The 21,060-nt window shown below is 41.6% G+C and overlaps 1 protein-coding gene across 3 annotated transcripts; it reads right to left on the bottom strand.

Annotated features, from left to right (window-relative positions):
• Window positions 1-1,695: 1,695 nt before the first annotated feature.
• LOC106571878 (NACHT, LRR and PYD domains-containing protein 12) lies at window positions 1,696-20,667 on the bottom strand. 3 transcript variants are annotated; one of them, XM_014145402.2, is made up of 10 exons: window positions 20,352-20,643; window positions 14,392-14,482; window positions 9,009-9,309; window positions 8,865-8,885; window positions 6,774-8,523; window positions 4,559-4,732; window positions 3,957-4,124; window positions 3,076-3,249; window positions 2,856-2,893; window positions 1,696-2,615 (listed from the first exon to the last, which is right to left on the bottom strand). In XM_014145402.2, the coding sequence occupies exons 3-10, from the start codon at window positions 9,298-9,300 to the stop codon at window positions 2,056-2,058; spliced, it is 3,177 nt and encodes a 1,058-aa protein (XP_014000877.1). In that variant the 5' UTR covers window positions 9,301-9,309; window positions 14,392-14,482; window positions 20,352-20,643; the 3' UTR covers window positions 1,696-2,055. The 3 variants fall into 3 exon arrangements, with proteins under 3 accessions (XP_014000877.1, XP_014000883.1, XP_045549762.1); XM_045693806.1 differs by having other exon boundaries at window positions 2,307-2,615; window positions 2,746-2,893; window positions 20,352-20,667; XM_014145408.2 differs by lacking the exon at window positions 8,865-8,885 and having other exon boundaries at window positions 20,352-20,645.
• Window positions 20,668-21,060: the final 393 nt, after the last annotated feature.

The raw sequence follows: 21,060 nt of genomic DNA, 5'->3' as shown, positions 1-21,060 counted from the left end.
GAAGCTCACCATTTTCAGACATAGGCATGCAATAGCTCTGTAAATTGAACGAAAACTAGAAGAACATTGCTATGACAGGGTGGATAAAAAAATAAAAAATAAAATAATATTTAACCTTTATTTAACTGGGCAAGTCAGTGAAGAACAAATTCTTATTTACAATGACGGCCTACCCCGGCCAAACCCGGATGACGCTGGGCCAATTGTGTGCCGCCCTATGGGACTCCCAATCACGGCCGGTTGTGATACAGCCTGGACTCAAACAAGGGTCTGTAGTGACGCCTCTAGCCTTAGACCTCTGTGCCACTCGGGAGCCAAATTATAGAATTTAGTGATAAGTTACTAAATCATCTATGGTCGACAACTCCACAGTGGCACAGCCCGCCTGGTGTTCAACCTTCCCAAGTTCTCCCATGTCGCCCTGCTCCTCCGCACACTCCACTTCCAGTTGAATCTCACATTCCACTAAATGACCAAGGCCATAGCTGTAACGATGTGAGCTAAGAGAGTCAGGAAGCAAGTTCAGGGAGTGAGTGTTTTAATGAATAAACACAACATAATACAAAATAAGAAACATGAACAACGCACAGACATGATACAGAAACAATAACGCCTGGGGAAGGAACCAAAGGGAGTGACATATAAGGAAGGTAATCAGGGAAGTGATGGTGTCCAGGTGAGTCTGATGACGCGCAGGTGCGCATAACGATGGTGACAGGTGTGCGCCATAACGAGCAGCCTGATGACCTAGAGGCCGGAGAGGGAGCACACTTGACAATAGCCAGGTTCTACGTTTTAGTGAGCCGCCCCGCCCACCCACATTTTTTAAAAAGTTGAATGTCATTTACTGCATTTGTATACAATTTAAAAACCCAATAATGCTATTTGGAGAACAGCAAAAACTAGCAAAAATGACCCCAGCCATTATCACATTGGTTGCTGTAGCTTCTCTCACAGTCGATCTACAAACACAGCCTATTAGCGATACGATTACACATTAACGCAGCACCGGGATTAAAAAGGTATTTTATGAACAAAAGGTAAACAAATAAGTTTGCTTTACAGAAAATGTCCTGCAATTATACCCATTACTTATGCCAGGTAATATGATATCTGAGTGAGAGGGACTAACACAATCAATGGTGGCACCCTGGAAGTCAGGGCTCCTGGCCACATGCCCTCTGTGCCCGGTCGGTAATTCAGCCATGATTACTACAAGTTTAGATAGCTGGCTATACTAACTAGACTAATTTACCAATCTAAAATGTTTAGACATGGCATGGGCTAATTAAGTGAGTGACATACAACAAGAGGAAAACTGCTGCAACCATACCAAATTGCACGTTTTGTATTCTACTATTCAAACTCTCTACAGTAAGTTGAGACCCCGACTGAATCCCCCCCACCCCCATTTTTTTTAAATTATATACAGTACCAGTCCAAAGTTTAGACACACCTACTCATTCAAGGGTTTTTCTTTATTTTTACTATTTTCTACATTGTAGAATAATAGGGAAAACATTAAAACTATGAAATAACACATATGGAATCATGTAGTAAGCAAAAAAATATGTTATATTCTTCAAAGTAGCCACCCTTTGCCTTGAGGACAGCTTTGCAGACGCTTGGCATTCTCTCAACCAGCTTCATGAGGTAATCACCTGGAATGCATTTCAATTAACAGGTGTGCCTTGTTAAAAGTACATTTGGGGAATTTATTTCCTTCTTAATGCGTTTGAGCCAATCAGTTGTGTTGTGACAAGGTAGGGGTGGTGTACAGAAGATACCTCTATTTGGGAAAAGACCAAGTCCATATTATGGCATGAACAGCTCAAATAAGCAAAGAGAAATGACAGTCCATCATTACTTTAAGACATGAAGGTCAGTCAATCCGGAACATTTCAAGAACTTTGAAAGTTTCTAAAAAGTGCAGTCGAAAAAACCTTGAATATGATGTAAATTATACTGTAGGCGCAGCAGCACAAATTAATTCAAACACAACACTACTCATCTAATTGCCTGTAGGATTCGTTACAGTGGGAAAACATGACATTGTTATGGTTGAGTTGCTTTGAAGTCTTTGGTATCTACATCACACAGGGTCACTGAAGAGTCAAACTTAACCCCAAACCCTGGGTAGAGGGGCTCAGTGAATGTGGTATTGAATGAGTGCAGGTGGGTCAGTGTGTCAGAGGAGACATTGTAGAAGGACAGAATGCCAGCCTGCCAGTCCAGATACACTCCTACTCTGTTGGAGTGGGAGACGGAGGAAACAGATATGTCGGTGTTTTCATTATTGTGCCAGGCAGTGTAACTGTTACCGCAGCAGTCAAGACTCCAGGACGTGTCTCCGGATCCAAGCCGACTCCTTCCCGGCTTGTATAATCTTCTATATGTCACCGCTATAAGAGCCCAATCCCCACTCCACTTTACCTCCCAGTAACAGCGTCCAGTCAGACCCTCTCTACACAGCACCTGGGGCCAGTAGTCATATCTCCCTGGTTGGTCAGGATACGGCTGCTTCTCTTTCACCCGTGTCACCTTCCTGTTCTCCTCAGACAGAGAGAGGTATGTGTGTGCTGTGTTTGGATTCAGTGTGAGATCACAGCCGTACACTGAGGGAGATAAGGACAAGGACATCATGATACAGTTATGTACTGGTGATGTAATTGGTGTATTGCATTAAATGTTGTTTTTTTTCTTCCATTATCTTACGTCAGCGCAACACTTGCCTACTACACTTACAGTCTCGTATCTTGGTTGAGGTATTTTTTTACCGTAGGAGTGACACCATCTGACGTAAGACAATGGTGTTTCTGATGATATGTGCAGAAAAAAACTGAATAATAACCCACATCTCCTAAACACCCAGCCCTCTCCTCCAGGGTGAACACTGTAAGCAAAAACAACAAGTAACAACAAACAAACAAAAACATTGCTGTAACCAATTTTTGAAAATGATACCTACTATTCTAACTCTCAACAGTAAGTTGAGACCCCATGACTAAGTTCCTCTATCACAAGTAATATTTGTATTTATCCTTTATTTGACAGATTTACAGATTCAGTTCTCACCTGACAGTTTGGAGTTTGTACATGGTATCTTCCAGTCCAGCGGAGAGCAGCTTCACTCCTGAGTCTCCTGCGTGATTGTAGCTCAGGTCCAGCTCTTTCAGATGGAAAGGGTTTGACCTCAGAGCTGAAGCCAGAGAAGCACAGCCTTTCTCTGTGACTCCGCAGAACGACAACCTGTGGAAATAGTTTAATTCTATCTGATATCAAGTCTCTGAATGTTACTATATAAAGATTTGGTAAGAGTTGTCAGCTCAGGGATTCGATATCTGTAGTCACACTTTGTATACAACTACTATGTAACATATTAATGTTGTTACATTGTACATTGTACATTATAAAAATTGCATTGTAATGAAGATTTTTGTATTCACCAAACGATGAATTAAGAGACTGTTCTTAGTCCACGTGTGTAGTTAAAATACTCAAATCAAGCAATTCCTAAATGCTGCGCTTCAATGATTAGCCTCATTTTCTTACGGTGTTACTACACAGAAATTATGTTGGGTGTTTTTTTTATTTTATTTGACCTTTATTTAATTGGGCAATTCAGTTAAGAACAAATTCTTATTTACAATGACGGCCTAGGAACAGTGGGTTAACTGCCTTGTTCAGGGGCAGAACGGCAGATTTTTTTTACCTTGTCAGTTTGGGGATTCGATCTAGCAACCTTTCGGTTACTAGTCCAACGTTCTAACCACTAGGCTACCTGCCGCCCCTTACTGTTACTAAAGCTTCTATCCATCTTCAGTGAGTGGAAGGCAACAGCCCATTATGATGGCTTCCTAAAACGAGATGATGCTCAGTTATCAAGCCCAAACGTTTAAGCACATTCCTTAAACATTGATCATCATGCTTAAATATCTCCATTAGCCCAAACTGACCTCAGTGTCTCCAGTTTACAGTGTGGACTCGCAAGTCCAGCAGAGAGCAGCTTCATTCCTGAATCCTGCAGCTTGTTGTCACTCAGGTCCAGCACTCTCAGGTGTGAAGACGTGAGGGCTGAAGACAACATTTTACAGCTTACCTCTGTAAGGTGACATCCATTCAGACTAGATACGAAACAAGAGTAAATACAAATAAATACTCAGAAAACGGTGATGCTAATGAAGAACAGCAGACCTGTAGAAAGGCTGGAGACGACCTGTGGAACAAGTCTGGAATGGAAGTACAATAATTTAGAATGATTATGATCATATCAGTCTATTATCTGATATACAATCTCCCAGATTCAATGCAGTCAGTGGTATAAAAAACAATTGGTGGGTAAATGCTGATCTCTGTTCTAGAGGGAATAAAGCAATGCTCCCTACATTTTTCTGTGATAGGTGGGTAAATGCTTATGGAGAAAAAAAAGTGTGTAAACATAATTCATGTACTTTTACTTCCATCACACCACTGATTCTAATGTCTGGTCTCAATATCTAGTAGGCTACAATGTGAAGCACATTCCTCACACAAGATCATCATGCTTAAATAAACTGACCTCAGGGTCTCGAGTTTACAATGTGAACTCTCCAGTGCAGCAGAGAGTAGCATCATTCCTGAATCCTGCAGCTTGTTTTTACTCAGGTCCAGCTCTCTCATGTGACAAGTGTTTGAGCTGAGAACTGAGGCCAATGCTTCACAGCATTTCTCTGTGAGGTTACATCCATTCAGCCTAATGAAGAAAACAATCCAACATACAAACAAACAAAAGTTTAGACAAGGGTTTTTCTTTATTTTTTACTATTTTCTACATTGTAGAATAATAGTGAAGACATCAAAACCATGAAATAACACATATGGAATCATGTAGTAACCAAAAAAGTGTTAAACAAATCAAAATATATTTTATATTTCAGATTCTTCATTGTAGCCACCCTTTGCCTTGATGACAGCTTTGCACACTCTTGGCATTCTCTCAACCAGCTTCATGAGGTAGTCACTCGGAATGCATTTCAAAATAATTTGTGGAATTTCTTTCCTTCTTAATGTGTTTGAGCCAATCAGTTGTGTTGTGACAAGGTAGGGGTGATATACAGAAGATAGCCCTATTTGGTAAAAGACCAAGTCTATATTATGCAAGAACAGCTCAAATAAGCAAAGAGAAACGACATTCCATCATTACTTTAAGATATGAAGGTCAGTCAATCTGGAAAATGTCAAGAACTTTAAAAGTTTATTCAAGTGCAGTCGCAAAAAACCATTGAGCGCTATGATGAAACTGGCTCTCATGAGGACCACCACAGGAAAGGAAGACCCAGTTACCTCTGCTGCAGAGGATACGTTTATTAGAGTTTCCAGTCTCAGAAATTACTACTGTAAGTCGCTCTGGATAAGAGCGTCTGCTAAATGACTAAAATGTAAATGTAAATTGCAGTTTCACAGAGTTCAAGTAACAGACACATCTCAACATCAACTGTTCAGAGGAGACTGCATGAATCAGGCCTTCATGGTCGAATTGCTGCAAAGAAACCACTACTAATGGACACCAATAAGAAGAAGACACTTGCTTGGGCCAAGAAACACGGGCTATGGACATTAGGCCAGTGGAAATCTGTCCAAATTTGAGATTTTTGGTTCCAACCACCGTGTCTTTGTGAGACACAGAGTAGGTGAATGGATGATCTCCGCATGTGTAGTTCCCACCGTGAAGCATGGAGGAGGAGGTGTGATGGTGTGGGGGTGCCTTGATGGTGACACTGCCTGTGATTTATTTACAGAATTCAAGGCACACTTAATCAGGACAAAAGGACAATGACCCAACACACCTCCAGGCTGTGTAAGGGCTGTTTGACCAAGAAGGAGAGTGATGGAGTGCTGCAACAGATGGCCTGACCTCCACAATCACCCGACCTGAACCCAATTGAGATGGTTTGGGATGAGTTGGACTACAGAGTGAAGGAAAAACAGCCAACAAGTGCTCAGCATATGTGAGAACTCCTTCAAGACAGTTGGAAAAGCATTCCAGGTGAAGATGGTTGAGAGAATGCCAAGAGAGTGCAAAGCTGTCATCAAGGCAAAGGGTGGCTACTTTGAAGAATCTTAAATATAAAATATATTTTAATTTGTTTAACACTTTTTTGATTACTACATGATTCCATATGTGTTATTTCATAGTTTTGATGTCTTCACTAATATTCTACAATGTAGAAAATTGTACAAATAAAGAAAAACCCTGGAATGAGTATGTGTGTCCAAACTTTTGACTGGTACTGTATACATGCACATTGAACTGAAATCCACTTAGTTCCACTTAGTTCCACTTAGTTCTAACAGAAATCCAGTTATGGATGCGGCTGGACATTTTTTACCACTCTCAAATTCATAGACGGGGCTCATAGATCCATGAGATCAAAATAATTGTAACCATATTTTTTAAGTGATACAGTTTACAATTACATTGTTTACAAACAATGGAGTAAAACAAATTTATATGTTGGGTTCTGAAGGGATAAGAACTAAGCTCATGAGCCTAGTTAAGTTATAAGTTATAAGTTATATTCTTCAAGAATCAATGCCTATATATGATTAATACAAAATTCCAAAAATAGATGTACCAATCCTGGATTGCCCCTTTAAAATATCTCCTTTAGGGTTCTTAAATTATTAATCCATTATCATTAAAAGGCCTTAATAATTACAATGACTTATTAGTTGTTGAATTTTTGAATACATTTCCAATTAATATTGAGCATGACGTTAATACAGGAACTCACAGAGCTATTCTGGACGCTTTGACCACTGGCAACAACCTCAGAAGACCCTCCTCTGATCTGGAGTATTTCTTCAGGTCAAACACATCCAGGTCCTCTTCTGAAGTCAGCAACACAAACACCAGAGCTGACCACTGTGCAGGTGAAAGTTCAGCCTCTGAAAGACTTCCTGAGCTCAGGTAGGTTTGGATCTCCTCCACCAGAGAATGGTCATTCAACTCATTCAGACAGTGAAACAGATTGATGCATCTCTCTGGAGAGGGATTCTTCCTGATCTTCTTCTTGATGTATTCAATTATGTTCTCATTGGTCTGTGAGCTTCTTCCTGTCTGGTTCAGTAGGCCTTGTAGGAGAGTCTGATTTGACTCCAGTGAGAGGCCCAGAAGGAAGCGGAGGAAAAGGTCCAGGTGTCCATTCTCACTCTGTAAGGCCTGATCTACTGCACTCTTGTATAAGTCAATCATAGGTTGTTGGTGTTTCCGCCATTTCAAAAGTTTGACAAGGGTGTTCTGTTTGACCAGTGGGTTCTCATTGCAGTTTATGAATGTGAAAAACACATATACAGCAGCAAGAAACTCCTGGATGCTCAGATGCACAAAGCTGAACATAGTTTTCTGACACGTCCTTCCCTCCATCTTAAAGATCTCAGTGCATAAACCTGAGTACACTGATGCTTCTGTGACATCAATGCCACACTCTCTCAGGTCTTCCTTGTAGAAGATCAGATGTCCCTTCTCCAGCTGACGGAATGCCAGCTCTCCAAGTTTAAGGACTATGCTGTCACTTCCTGTGGAATTTTCTGCTTCTCTCATTCTGTCTATCTGAAAGATCAGGAAATGTATGTTCATCTCAGTCAGAGTCTTAGGTATCTTTCTTCTCTCTGCTTCACCCAACAGTTTCTCTAGAACAGTGGCTGATATCCAACAGAAGACTGGTATGTGGCAAATGATGTGTAGGCTCCTCGACGACTTCATGTGTGTGATAATTCTGCTGGCCAGGTTGTCATCACTGATTCTTTTCCTGAAGTACTCGTCCTTCTGTGGGTCATTGAACCCTCGTACCTCTGTCCACTGCTGGATGTATTTTCGAGGGATCTTACTGGCTGCTGCAGGCCGGGAGGTTATCCAGATGAGAGCAGAAGGCAGAAGCTCACCTGTGATCAGGTTTGTGATCAATTTGTTTAGAGAGGCTGGCTTTGTTTCATCTGTCAGGACCTTATTATTGAAGTGTAGACGGAGTCGACACTCGTCCAGACCGTCAAATATGAACAGAACTTTAGACTTGTTCCTTAGACTCTTGATTGGTTCCATGTCAGGGAAGAATTGATGAAGCAGTTCAATCAGACTGCAGTCGTCTTCACCTATATTACAGTTGATTTGGCGAAAAGGAAGTGGAAAGATTAAACCAATGTCCTGGTTCTCCTTTTCTTCTGCCCAGTCTAGAATAAACTTCTGAATAGAGACAGTCTTTCCTACACCGGCAATGCCCTGCGTTAGAACTGTTCTGATTGGCTTCTTTTGATCGGACTGTTGTTTGAAAATGTTTCTGACTTCAATAGCGGTCTCTCCTGTGGCTGGTGTTCTGATGTTCGGATGTATGACCTCATGCTCATCTCTGACCCCTCCCCAGGCCCCCTCGAACACATGGAGCTCAGTGAAGATCTGATTTAGATAGATAAAAGCACCTTCCTTTGACGTCCCCTCATATATACAGCCGTACTTCTTCTTGAGATAGCATTTCAGTTTGTCTTCGACTGCAAGGAAAAAACAAAGCTTACGTTTATTACGGTCATGATAACTTTGTGTTTGTGTCTGGATTGGATCAGTCAGAGTGCAATAACTAGAGCCTGTCCAGCGGATAAAACTGGCTGCAATATGACGTCATCATGATGTCTTTTGGTTAGGTTGTGAAAGGTATAGCTAAATGCTTTCTAGAAACCAGACAGTTATCAGTTTTTCTGAACAGATAACCAAAATATGACGTCTTTCTCATAACGTTTTAATAAATGTATTATCTGGACTTCTCAGCCCCCCAAAAAACTGTTTACAACATCACTTTGGTCCAACGGGTGTTTTCTTGATTCATTAAGCTTACCTCTAGAACCAAAGGAGCACTCTGGAAAACAAAGAAAAATACTCTTTTGTTTTATTGTCCTCTTGCTAGTTCCTCCTTTTTGTTACCTGCTATGCAAAATCAGTGATCTCTTATCTGCTTTGTGTTGTTTTACAGTCCACTAACCTGCTGGTTCTGTTGTCTCACCATCATCGTACTCGTTCCTAAGTGTTTCAGCCAGTTGGTTCTGGCTCATTTTCCTCAGGATCTCCAGTGAGATCTTCACAGTTCCCTCGGGACCGTAGGTCTCCACCATCTTCTTTATAGTGTCCAGTCTGTCAGTGTTCTCCAGCTGGCTCACTGGGATGTGAGGAAAGCCTTTCACCAGGTCCTGGGTCAGGTGCCATTTAAATGTCTTCAATTCTGCTTCAACCAACTCCTCCAGAGTGGCCAGCAGCAGCACAGGAACAGGAGCCATTGCTGATCACTGAGAAAAGGAAGTTAGTTGTGATCGTAACTATTGTGGCACAGCAAAGGAATCAGAAGGAAGCTCTAAGTTCCCATCAGCACAAAGTCTGATGACATTTTGTCTAAATATTTGACAGGGTCTGGCTGGAAATGGTGGAAGGCTAGAACACTGTGTTGCTGTGACTGGGAAGAGATTGTTAATCTCACTTCTGGGTTGCAAACAGAAGATAACCCAATCATAAACAATAGTCATGATAATAATTTTAAAAAGACCACCCAATCAACAGACCCAACCAACAGAATCAAACACACTATGGGACAGGTTCCCTGGCCCAGGTTGACTCCAATGTAGTGTCAAGTTGGCTGGATGTCCTTTGGGTGGTGGACCATTCTTGATACACACGGGAAACGGTTGAGTGTGAAAAACCCAGCAGTGTTTCAGTTCTTGACCGTTCTTAAATATTTTGTCTTACCCATTCACCCTCTAAATGGCACACATACACAATCCATGTTTCAATTGTCTCAAGGCTTAAAAATCCTTCTTTAATCTGTCTCCTCCCCTTCATCTACACTGATTGAAGTGGATTTAACATGTGACATCAATAAGGGATCAAAGCTTTCACCTGGATTCACCTGATCAGTCTATGTTTATTTTATTTATTTCACCTTTATTTAACCAGGTAGGGTAGTTGAGAACAAGTTCTCATTTGCAACTGCGACCTGGCCAAGATAAAGCAAATAGTTTGACACATACAACAACAGAGTTACACATGGAATAAACAAACATACAATCAACAATACAGTAGAAAATCTATATACAGCATGTGCAAATGAGGTAGGATAAGAGAGGTAAAGGCAATAGTTTTGCTCACATTGTACATAGCCTTATTTTTCTACTGTATTATTGACTGTATGTTTGTTTTACTCCATGTGTAACTCTGTGTTGTTGTATGTGTCGAACTGCTTTGCTTTATCTTGGCCAGGTCGCAATTGTAAATGAGAACTTGTTCTCAACTTGACTACCTGGTTAAAAAAAGGTGAAATAAAAATATTTTTTTTTTAAAAAGGCCATGGTGGCAAAGTAATTACAATATAGCAATTAAACACTGGAATGGTAGGATGTGCAGAAGATGAATGTGCAAGATGAGATACTGGGGTGCAAAGGAGCATGATAAATAAATAAATAAATAAATATACAGTATGGGGATGAGGAAGATTGGATGGGCTATTTACAGATGAGCTATGTACAGGTGCAGTGATCTGTGAGCTGTTCTGACAGCTGGTGCTTAAAGCTAGTGAGGGAGGTAAGAGTCTCCAGCTTCAGAGATTTTTGCAGTCCGTTCCAGTCATTGGCAGCAGAGAACTGGAAGGGGAGGCGGCCAAAGGAAGAATTGGCCTTGGGGGTGACCAGAGAGATATACCTGCTGGAGCGCGTGCTACAGGTGGGTGCTGCTATGGTGACCAGCGAGCTGAGATAAGGCGGGTCTTTACCTAGCAGAGACTTGTAGATGACCTGGAGCCAGTGGGTTTGGTGAAGAGTATGAAGCGAGGGCCAGCCAATCAGATCATACAGGTCGCAGTGGTGGGTAGTATATGGGGCTTTGGTGACAAAACAGATGGCACTGTGATAGACTGCATCCAATTTGTTGAGTAGAGTGTTGGAGGCTATTTTGTAAATGACATTGCCGAAGTCGAAGATTGGTAGGATGGTCAGTTTTATAAGGGTATGTTTGGCAGCATGAGTGAAGGATGCTTTGTTGTGAAATAGGAAGCCAATTCTAGATTTAATTTTGGATTGGAGATGTTTAATGTGAGTCTGGAAGGAGAGTTTACAGTCTAACCAGACACCTAGGTATTTGTAGTTGTCCACATATTCTAAGTCAGACCATCCAGAGTAGTGATGCTGGCCAGGCGGGCAGGTGTGGGCAGCAATCGGTTGAAGAGCATGCATTTAGTTTTACTTGCATTTAAGAGCAGTTGGAAGCCACGGAAGGAGAGTTGTATGGCATTGAAGCTCGTCTGGAGGGTTGTTAACACAGTGTCCAAAGAAGGGCCAGAAGTATACAGAATGGTGTCGTCTGCGTAGAGGTGGATCAAAGAATCACCAGCAGCGAGAGCGACATCATTGATGTATACAGAGAAGAGAGTCGGCCTGAGAATTGAACCCTGTGGCACCCCCATAGAGACTGCCAGAGGTCCGGACAACAGGCCCTGCGATTTGACATACTGAACTCTATCGGAGAAGTAGTTGGTGAACCAAGCGAGGCAATCATTTGAGAAACCAAGGCTGTTGAGTCTGCCGATGAGGATGTGGTGATTGACAGAGTCGAAAGCCTTGGCCAGGTCAATGAATACGGCTGCACAGTAATGTCTCTTATCGATGGCGGTTAAGATATCGTTTAGGACCTTGAGCGTGGCTGAGGTGCACCCATGACCAGCTCTGAAACCAGATTGCATAGTGGAGAAGGTATGGTGAGATTCGAAATGGTCGGTAATTTGTTAACTTTGCTTTCAAAGACCTTAGAAAGGCAGGGTAGAATAGAAAAAGGTCTGTAGCAGTTTGGGTCTAGAGTGTCTCCCCCTTTGAAGAAGGGGATGACCGCGGCAGCTTTCCAATCTCTGGGAATCTCAGACGATACGAAAGAGAGGTTGAACAGGCTAGTAATAGGGGTTGCAATTATTTCAGCAGATAATTTTAGAAAGAGAGGGTCCAGATTGTCTAGCCCGGCTGATTTGTAGGGGTTCAGATTATGCAGCTCTTTCAGAACATCAGCTATCTGGATTTGGGTGAAGGAGAAGTGAGGGAAGTTTGGGCGAGTTGCTGTGGGGAGCGCAGTGCTGTTGACCGGGGTAGGGGTAGCCAGGTGGAAAGCATGGCCAGCCGTAGAAAAATGCTTATTGAAATTCTCAATTATTGTGGATTTATCGGTAGTGACAGTGTTTCCTAGCCTCAGTGTAGTGGGCAGCTGGGAGGAGGTGCTCTTATTCTCCATAGACTTTACAGTGTCCCAGAACTTTTTTGAGTTTGTACTACAGGATGCAAATTTCTGTTTGAAAAAGTTAGCCTTAGCTTTCCTAACTGCCTGTGTATATTGGTTCCTAACTTCCCTAAAAAGTTGCATATCACGGGGGCTATTTTTTGAATGGAGCATGCTTATTTAAGATGGTGAGGAAGGCACTTTTAAAGAATAACCAGGCATCCTCTACTGATGGGATGAGGTCAATGTCATTCCAGGATAACCCGGCCAGGTCAATTAGAAAGGCCTGTTCGCAGAAGTGTTTTAGGGAGCGTTTGACAGTGATGAGGGGTGGTCGTTTGACCGCAGACCCATTACGGATGCAGGCAATGAGGCAGTGATCGCTGAGATCTTAGTTGAAAACAGCAGAGGTGTATTTGGAGGGCGAGTTAGTTAGGATGATATCTATGAGGGTGCCCGTGTTTACTTATTTGGGGTTGTACCTGGTAGGTTCATTGATAATTTGTGTGAGATTGAGGGCATCAAGCTTAGATTGTAGGATGGCCGGGGTGTTAAGCATGTCCCAGTTTAGGTCACCTAGCAGCACTTGCTCAGAAGATAGATGGGGGCAATCAATTCACATATGGTGTCCAGGGCACAGCTGGGGGCAGAGGGTGGTCTATAGCAAGCGGCAATGGTGAGAGACTTGTTTCTGGAAAGGTGAATTTTTAGAAGTAGAAGCTCGAATTGTTTTGGTACAGACCTGGATAGTAAGATAGCCTGCAGATTTCTATCTCTGCAGTAGATTGCAACACCTCCCCCTTTAGCAGTTCTATCTTGGCGGAAAATGTTATAGTTAGTGCTGGAAATTTCAGGGTTTTTGATGGTTTTCCTAAGCCAGGATTCAGACACGGCTAAGACATCCGGGTTGGCAGAATGTGCTAAAGCAGTAAATAAAGCAAATTTAGGGAGTAGGCTTCTAATGTTAACATGCATGAAACCAAGGCTTTTACGGTTACAGAAGTCAACAAATGAGAGCACATGGGGAGTAGGAGTGGAGCTAGGCACTGCAGGTCCTGGATTAACCTCTATATCACCAGAGGAACAGAGGAGAAGCAGGATAAGGGCACGGCTAAAGGCTATAAGAACTGGCCGTCTAGCACGTTCGGAACAGAGAGTAAAGGGAGCAGGTTTCTGGGCACGATAGCATAGATTCAAGGCATAATGTACAGACAAAGGTGTGTCAGGAAGAGAGTACATTGGAGGTAAACCTAGGCATTGAGTAATGAAGAGAGAGATATAGTCTCTAGAGATGTTTAAACCAGGTGATGTCATCGCATATGTGGGAGGTGGAACAACATGGTTGGTTAAAGCATATTGAGCATGGCTAGAGGCTCTACAGTGAAATAAAACAGTAATCACTAACCAGGACAGTAATGGACAAGGCATATTGATATTAGGGAGAGGCATGCGTAGCCAAGTGATCGTATGGGTCAAGTGAGTGGTTGGGCTGGCTGGGGACACGGCGATTCAGACAGTTAGCAGGCCGGGGCTAGCAAGCTAGCAGTTAGCAGGCCGGGGCTAGCAAGCTAGCATAAGGGCCTTAGAGAGACGTCGCGATGGCGGAAAAGTCTGTTTTTGCCTCCTCGTGCGGTGACGTCGATAGACCAGTCGTGTAATTAGTTGGGTTCCAAGTAGCAGAGGGGACCAAGTCCAATTGGCAAAATGGGTATAGTGGTCCAAGAAACTGGCCGATGGATCAGCTAACAGTCCAATTTGCTATAGATAGCTAGCAGGCCGCGGTTAGCAGAATGGGCCTTCAGGGGATGTCGCGCCTGAGGGGCCTGTTGGGATCCTCGGGCAGATTATGTCGGTATTCCAGTCGTGAAGGATCGGCGGGGTTCCATGCCCCGTACTGGCAGTAGAAGGGGTCCGGATATGGTAAAATATTAAACAGAATGCGAAGAAAAATATATAAAAAGATATATACATGGGACGAGACAAGACAAAGGACAAAGACGTCTGACTGTTACACCATCTTGGATTTTATGCCATGGAAAGAGCAGGTGTCCTTAATGTGTTGTACAGTCAGTGTATAATGAACATTTAAAAAACAGAGACTTACAGTTTCTCTTCCATCCTACCTTAGTTGTTGAAGCAATTGACTGGTCTCTTCTGTCACACAGAAGCGCAGATCGGCTAGATCATACTGAACGGATCCACAATGAAGAAACACTGAAACAGGAAGTTATGTAAAAATCAAGTTTCAAGTGACTCAGATAGACAGCGATTACATATCTCAAATCTACATTGTATAGTTGTCAGAGTTGGGCGTCAATTCCACAAATTCAATTCCCTTTCCTTTCCAAATTCCAGGTCAATCTTCAGAGCCAGCAGGAGGCTCCAACCCTCCAAGAGCATTTGAAAAGACCACACACTCACTCAACTTCCTTGACCTACAGCAGCTATGATGTTCAAGGTATCAACTTACAATGATCTTGGTCTATAGATGCTGCACACCAAGTTTCGGGAAAGGTTTCGGTCTCTGACGATTTAAAAAAAAAATTGCAAAGTTTAGCTAAATGCTTTCTCTGACCAGAAAACCAAAATATGACATATTTCTCATAACGTTGTAATAAATGTATTATCTGGACTTCTCAAAAGTTGCACAAGATTTTCAAAATGGCGGATTATCCATCATGGCGAGGTCAGAGGCAAATTTGTTATTTGGGTAGAGAGGAACCTCTGGTAGAGAGGAACCACTGCACCATATTGCGAGACTAGGTGAAACAAGGAGGAGCGGCACCTAGTTCTACCAGATGTATTCGGGCCATCAACTTACTGATAAAGGAATTTATATGTTTAAAGTAATGACTAAAGAATTCCACTCTAAAACGTATTTAACTGTGTGAAATGTATTAGAATTATAAAACTTTAATCCAATAATGTGTGTGTAAGACAAGTTAAGACAAAAACATTGTGTTACTATGTAGCAATGTGAGAAATGTATAGTTGAGACAACAAAGGACAACTGAACTACAAATTACCTAGTTATAACTCTGAAAACTGACAACAGGAAAGAGGCCCCTTCCAAGGCCCCTCTAATCTAGGGAGGAGAGGAACGGCTAGAAATGGCTAGGCTTGCAGAAGATAATGTGTATGTGTGTGTGTGTGTCACGTCCTGACCATAGTAAGATGTTATTTTTATGGTAGAGTAGGTCAGGGCGTGACAGGGGGTGTTTTTCTATGTGTTGTATTTCTATGTTCATGTTCTAGTTTTGTATTTCTATGTTGGTTTTGTTTCGGATGATCTCCAATTAGAGGCAGCTGGTCATCGTTGTCTCTAATTGGAGGTCATATTTAAGTTGGAGTTTGTCCCACCTGGGTTTGTGGGAGATTAATTTTGAGTTGTGTAATTTTCACCTCTGCGTCACGGTTTGTTGTTGTTGTCTTTCAGTTTATTTATGTATTGCATAGTTTCACAGTGTAAATAAATTATGTGGAACGAAACACGCTGCATTTTGGTCCGCTCCTTCTCCTCTCCACGACAACCGTGACAGTGTGTGTGTGGGAATTATAAAATGACTGTGTTCTCATTTTTGACTTCAGAGTACTCTCTGAATAAAGAACTAACCTTTTGCAGAATTCTGAGACTTTGTCTAATTCTTCTATTAACCAGGGCCTTATAACCTCTGGGGATTGGTCAAAGCGTTAGTGATTGTTGAGTTATGAACATTGGGATAAAAATTCTCGTGACACTTACACAATCTAACCAAGTTTGGTCTCTGTAAGTCTTACCATTTAAGAGATATAGCGCTGCAGAAATTGGGAAAATAGTAATAATAAGTCTAACAACTAATAAGACTATAACCCAGGGGTTCCCAAACGTTTTTGGCCCACGACCCCATTTTGATATCTAAAAATTCTCACGACCCCAACCATGTGAAAAAAGTGATGTAATTAACAGCTAATGTTTACTTATTTATTTGGGGCTATGAAAGTCAATTGAAAAACATTCTAACTGTATTTCTAATTGTCTTCTCAACTCACCATCACATACTTTTAATGTGGGGTTATGACAGTCAATTGCAAATTATTCTGACAAAATGTCTCTTATCTCACCACTAATGAGATGAGTGTGCTTGATGCATGTCACGTCGGAGCTTTTGAAAGTCAGGGGGTGTGGTCGACAGTGCACACCTCATCTCTGCTGTCACATCTAACCTGTATTGATATTTGGTTTTAATGCAGGCGACTCAAGCTTCACACAGAAAAGAGTTGGGAACTCATGGTACCCTTCAACTGGGAACTCTGAAAAATACTAGGTCAAATCATGACGTCAGTGATCTTCTTGTTGGAAAGAGGCCAGAGTTCCCAAGTTGGAATTCCGAGTTGGATGACCGTTCAAAACGATTTTTCCCAGTCGGAGCTCGTTTTTTTCCACCTATTGAAGTTACCTGCTCAGCTCATTTGTCGCCAGTCGCTCTCGGTGTATCCATTATAGCTCAGTGGGTGTATCATACAATGCGTCCATATGGCAGAGGGAGACACATTCATAACTAGAGCGTAGAGGCCTGCTCGCCGTCCCACCACAGATGAAGCCCCATCTCTGCAAAATCCCACCAATAGATCCCATGGATTCTGTTTTTCGTCAATATAGCAACGCAGCACACTGTGCATTTTCCTGCTCGGGAGTTGTGACTCAGAATATGTCCTTGTGAATAGCATCCCCCGACATGTATAGTAAACAAAAGTCAATGCATGGGAATCTCGGCCCTCACAGTTAATGTCCATTTAGAGAGCATAAGCTAGGGGAGTTTTTGAGTCATTCAGTCAGTTTCTTCTTGATTGCTAGCAACGGCATACATTCTGTAACGGTCGTCGTATGTAATGGACCAAGGCGCAGCGGGTTGAGTGCTCATCTTAACTTTTATTTAACACTGAACAAACAAAACAAGAAAACGATCGAACGCACAGTATTGCAGGCTAACACAGCAGTGCAAAAACAACTTCACACAAAGGGACAGGTGAAAACAGAGCTACCTAAGTATGACTCTCAATCAGCAACAACGATGTACAGCTGTTCCTGATTGAGAGCCATACCAGGCCAACACAAAGAAATACACAACATAGACAGATCCTAGAATACGAAACATAGAACATAACCAAAAACCCCGGAACACTCTAAACAAACACCCCTCTACATAAACACATATACTAACACACCCCGAACCACATAAAACAAACACCCCCTGCCACGTCCTGACCAAACTACAATAACAAATAACCCCTTTACTGGTCAGAACGTGACACATTCTTTGTTTATTAACAGTGTTATCTGACAAAGGTATTGATGTGAGTTTCTGTGAACTCTGTCTCCCCACACTTTATTTTCACCATATCAATTGCGGCCGGTAATATCAAAGTCTCTGCAATAGTGTGTGGTTTCAAAGCATAGCAGGCCTAGCCTGATTGAAATGCAACGTTCAAATGCGGCCTTTTCCCATGATCTAAGGACTGTTTGGTTGAATTTGATATTTTATATTTGAATAATTTTCATTTATATTTTTAAGGTTAACCACATTACAATGAGTTTGAGATACAAAGACAATTTTATAATGTATATATTATATTTATATGTACAGTGCCTTCGGGAAGTATTCAGACCCCTTGACTTGTTACACATTTTGCTACATTAGACTTATTTTAAAATGGATTAAATAATTAAAAAGATTCAGCAATCTACACGCAATACCCCAGAATGACAAAACGAATGACAATACCCCATAATGACACATTTATTAAAAATAAAAACCAAAAATACCTTACTTACATAAGTATTCAGCTCTTTTGCTATGAACCTCGAAATTGAGCTCAGGTGCATCCTGTTTCCATTGATCATCCTTGAGATGTTTCTACAACGTGATTGAAGTCCACCTGTGGTAAATTCAATTGATTGGACGTGATTTGGAAAAGCACACACCTGTCTATATAAGGTCCCACAGTGCAAAAATCAAGCCATGTGTCACGACTTCCGCCGAAGTCAGTCCCTCTCCATGTTCGGGTGGTGTTCGGCGGTCGACGTCACCGACCTTCTAGCCATCGCTGATCCATTTTTCATTTTTCATTGGTTTTGTCTTGTCTTCCATCACACCTGGTTCCAATCCCATCAATTACATGTTGTGTATTTAACCCTCTGTTTCCCCTCATGTCCTTGGCGGTGATTGATTGTATGTTATGTGCAAGTTATGTTCTGGTGTGCGACGGGTTTTGTACCCACTTTTATTATCTTGTATATTTTGGTTTTCAGAGTTTTGTGAGCTCTTATTAAACGACTCCGTTTATACCAAGTTCGTTCTCCTGCGCCTGACTTCTCTGCCACCAGCACACACCCATTACACCATGAGGTCGAGGAATTGTCCGTTGAGCTCCGAGACAGGATTGTGTCGAGGCAAGGGTCTCGGGAAGGGTACCAAGACATTTCTGCAGCATTGAAGGTCCCCAAGAACACAGTGGCCTTCATCATTCTTAAATGGAAGATGTTTGGAACCACCAATATTCTTCCTAGAGCCTATCGCCCAGCCAAACTAAGCAATCGGGGGAGAAAGGCCTTGGTCAGGGAGGTGACCAAGAACCTGATGGTCACTCTGACAGAGCTCTAGAGTTCCTCTGTAGAGACAGGAGAACCTTCCAGAAAGACAACCATCTCTGCCGCACTCCAACAATCAGTTATTTATGGTAGAGTGGCCAGACGGAAACCACTCCTCAGTAAAAGGCACATGACAGCCCACTTGGAGTTTGCTAAAAGGCACCTAAAGGACTCTCAGACCTTGAGAAACAAGATTCTTTGGTCTGATGAAACCAAGATTGAACTCTTTAGCCTGAATGCCAAGCGTCCCGTCTGGAGGAAACATAGCAAAAACGTCTAAAAACCTGTTTTCACGTTGTCATTATGGGGTATTGTGTGTAGATTGAAAAACTATTTTAGAATAAGACTGTAATGTAACAAAATGTGGAAAAAGTCTCAGGATTTTGGAAATTCTCCTGTGATCCCATTTTCATATCAGGCAACCGCAAATGGGTTCGTGACCCCTAGTTTGTGAACCACTGCTATAACCCTTTTTCCATAAAAAAAAAACATGCTAGAACTGATGCCCATCAAGAACTAAAGGTGACAAAAATGCACTGAAAAACGTTTAAACCTACTTTGGACGCACTAGAGCGCATTAGATAAATTAGATGGAAGAGGTGTTTTTAACTCCACTCTTATGTCGACTTTGCTTATGTAAAACCGTATCAAGCCAGTTAAAATTTGAAATGGAGTTTATGGAACTCCGTCACATGCTTCGGTTTCACACAATGAAACTGACACTAAATGTGTAGAATGACACATTTGCATGGAGCTGGCAAACGGATTTAATAAATAGCCTACAACTTCTGTTTATTGCTGCTGTAGCCTTGTGTTATTATGCAATTATTAATAGCCATGTTTAGTTAATTAAATTGAAAGCTATCAATTGTGATCATGGTCACAGCTCTATCGCAATTACCGACCAACTGTTGTTAGAATGCATTAGATTGACCGTAACTGTCAATCAGATTAGGCTACAGGTAAAAAAAATGTAAAACTGGCTGATGTTGACGAGCATATTCAGTTAATTTCCACATTATTCATATTTGATTGAAATTATGACCCCATCCTCAGTAGCCTATTCCAGTAGGATATTGGACAACACAAGCCCTTCTTACCTCGAAAACGCCTCGCTATTTAGATTGAATAAATGAGTCTGTGAATTTGAACTATGCAAACTGCTAAATCGTTCATGTTAATTACATCTTGCCTAGGCTACTGGAGGCTATCTGGGGCTATGGGCTACAGGCTCCCTGCATCTAGCTCAGCAAACCATGGCAAAGTTGAATTACAATCATAAACTGAGGTTTTATTCAGTAGCCTAGGCCTATTGAAATGACAAATCAATCACGCAAATAGGCCTAACTATTTGCATTATTCCTTTGTAACGGTTTGTATAACATCTGGCACAGAATGAGACACAATTGCCAGAAATAACATTCGTTCTTTTAAATTCGTAAAAGTGTTTCTTACGCTGAGATTTCGTAAATCCTCTGTCCAACTTCATCACTCAAACTCAACTGATGGATTTATCTATTGTTTTGCACATGCGCAAAGGGGATTTATTTTAAATCCTAGCAGTCAAACGAGTCAAATCGACAGCCATTGATGGAATATTATCTGTCGAGTTTAATAAAGACGAATTATATTTTCTCTTGCGACATATGCAAATGTACTTAATACGTCATGTTAGCTCGCAAAAAGTATTATTTTGATGAAAAACCGAATATTGCTGTCACATTATTTCATGCGTTAAATTTGAAAAAGGAAATCCTGCAGCAATTTGAATTGTCTCAAAATAGATCCTTCTAACAAATCATTTAGAATCCTTTGCCTCTCAGTAGCAACTGTTGGGGTGGACGGGAAGTTGTATTTTTACCATAGCACACTGTCTAAACATGACAATGTGACATTCAATTGCAGTATTGCAGTTTCCGAACAGAGTACATGATGTACTTTGGGACCCAGGCAAAGGTACAACACTGGCCTCTGGTGGTTGGTGTATGTTATTGAACTGGACCGGGTGACAGTCAGTCTGAGACCTATAAAGATAATCCAGTTTCCAGGCTACTAAACCATATTTATTCAATTATTTGTCATAATTTTACATTTTGATCTGAATCAGTATGAATAGATTATATTTCGTAGTTGTGATACCGTTGTGTATTTAAAAATAAATTCA

This window comes from Salmo salar, chromosome ssa01 (assembly GCF_905237065.1).
Source record: "Salmo salar chromosome ssa01, Ssal_v3.1, whole genome shotgun sequence".
In the NCBI taxonomy this organism is placed as follows: Eukaryota; Metazoa; Chordata; class Actinopteri; order Salmoniformes; family Salmonidae; genus Salmo; species Salmo salar.
This window is presented reverse-complemented; position numbering and strand designations above follow the sequence as displayed.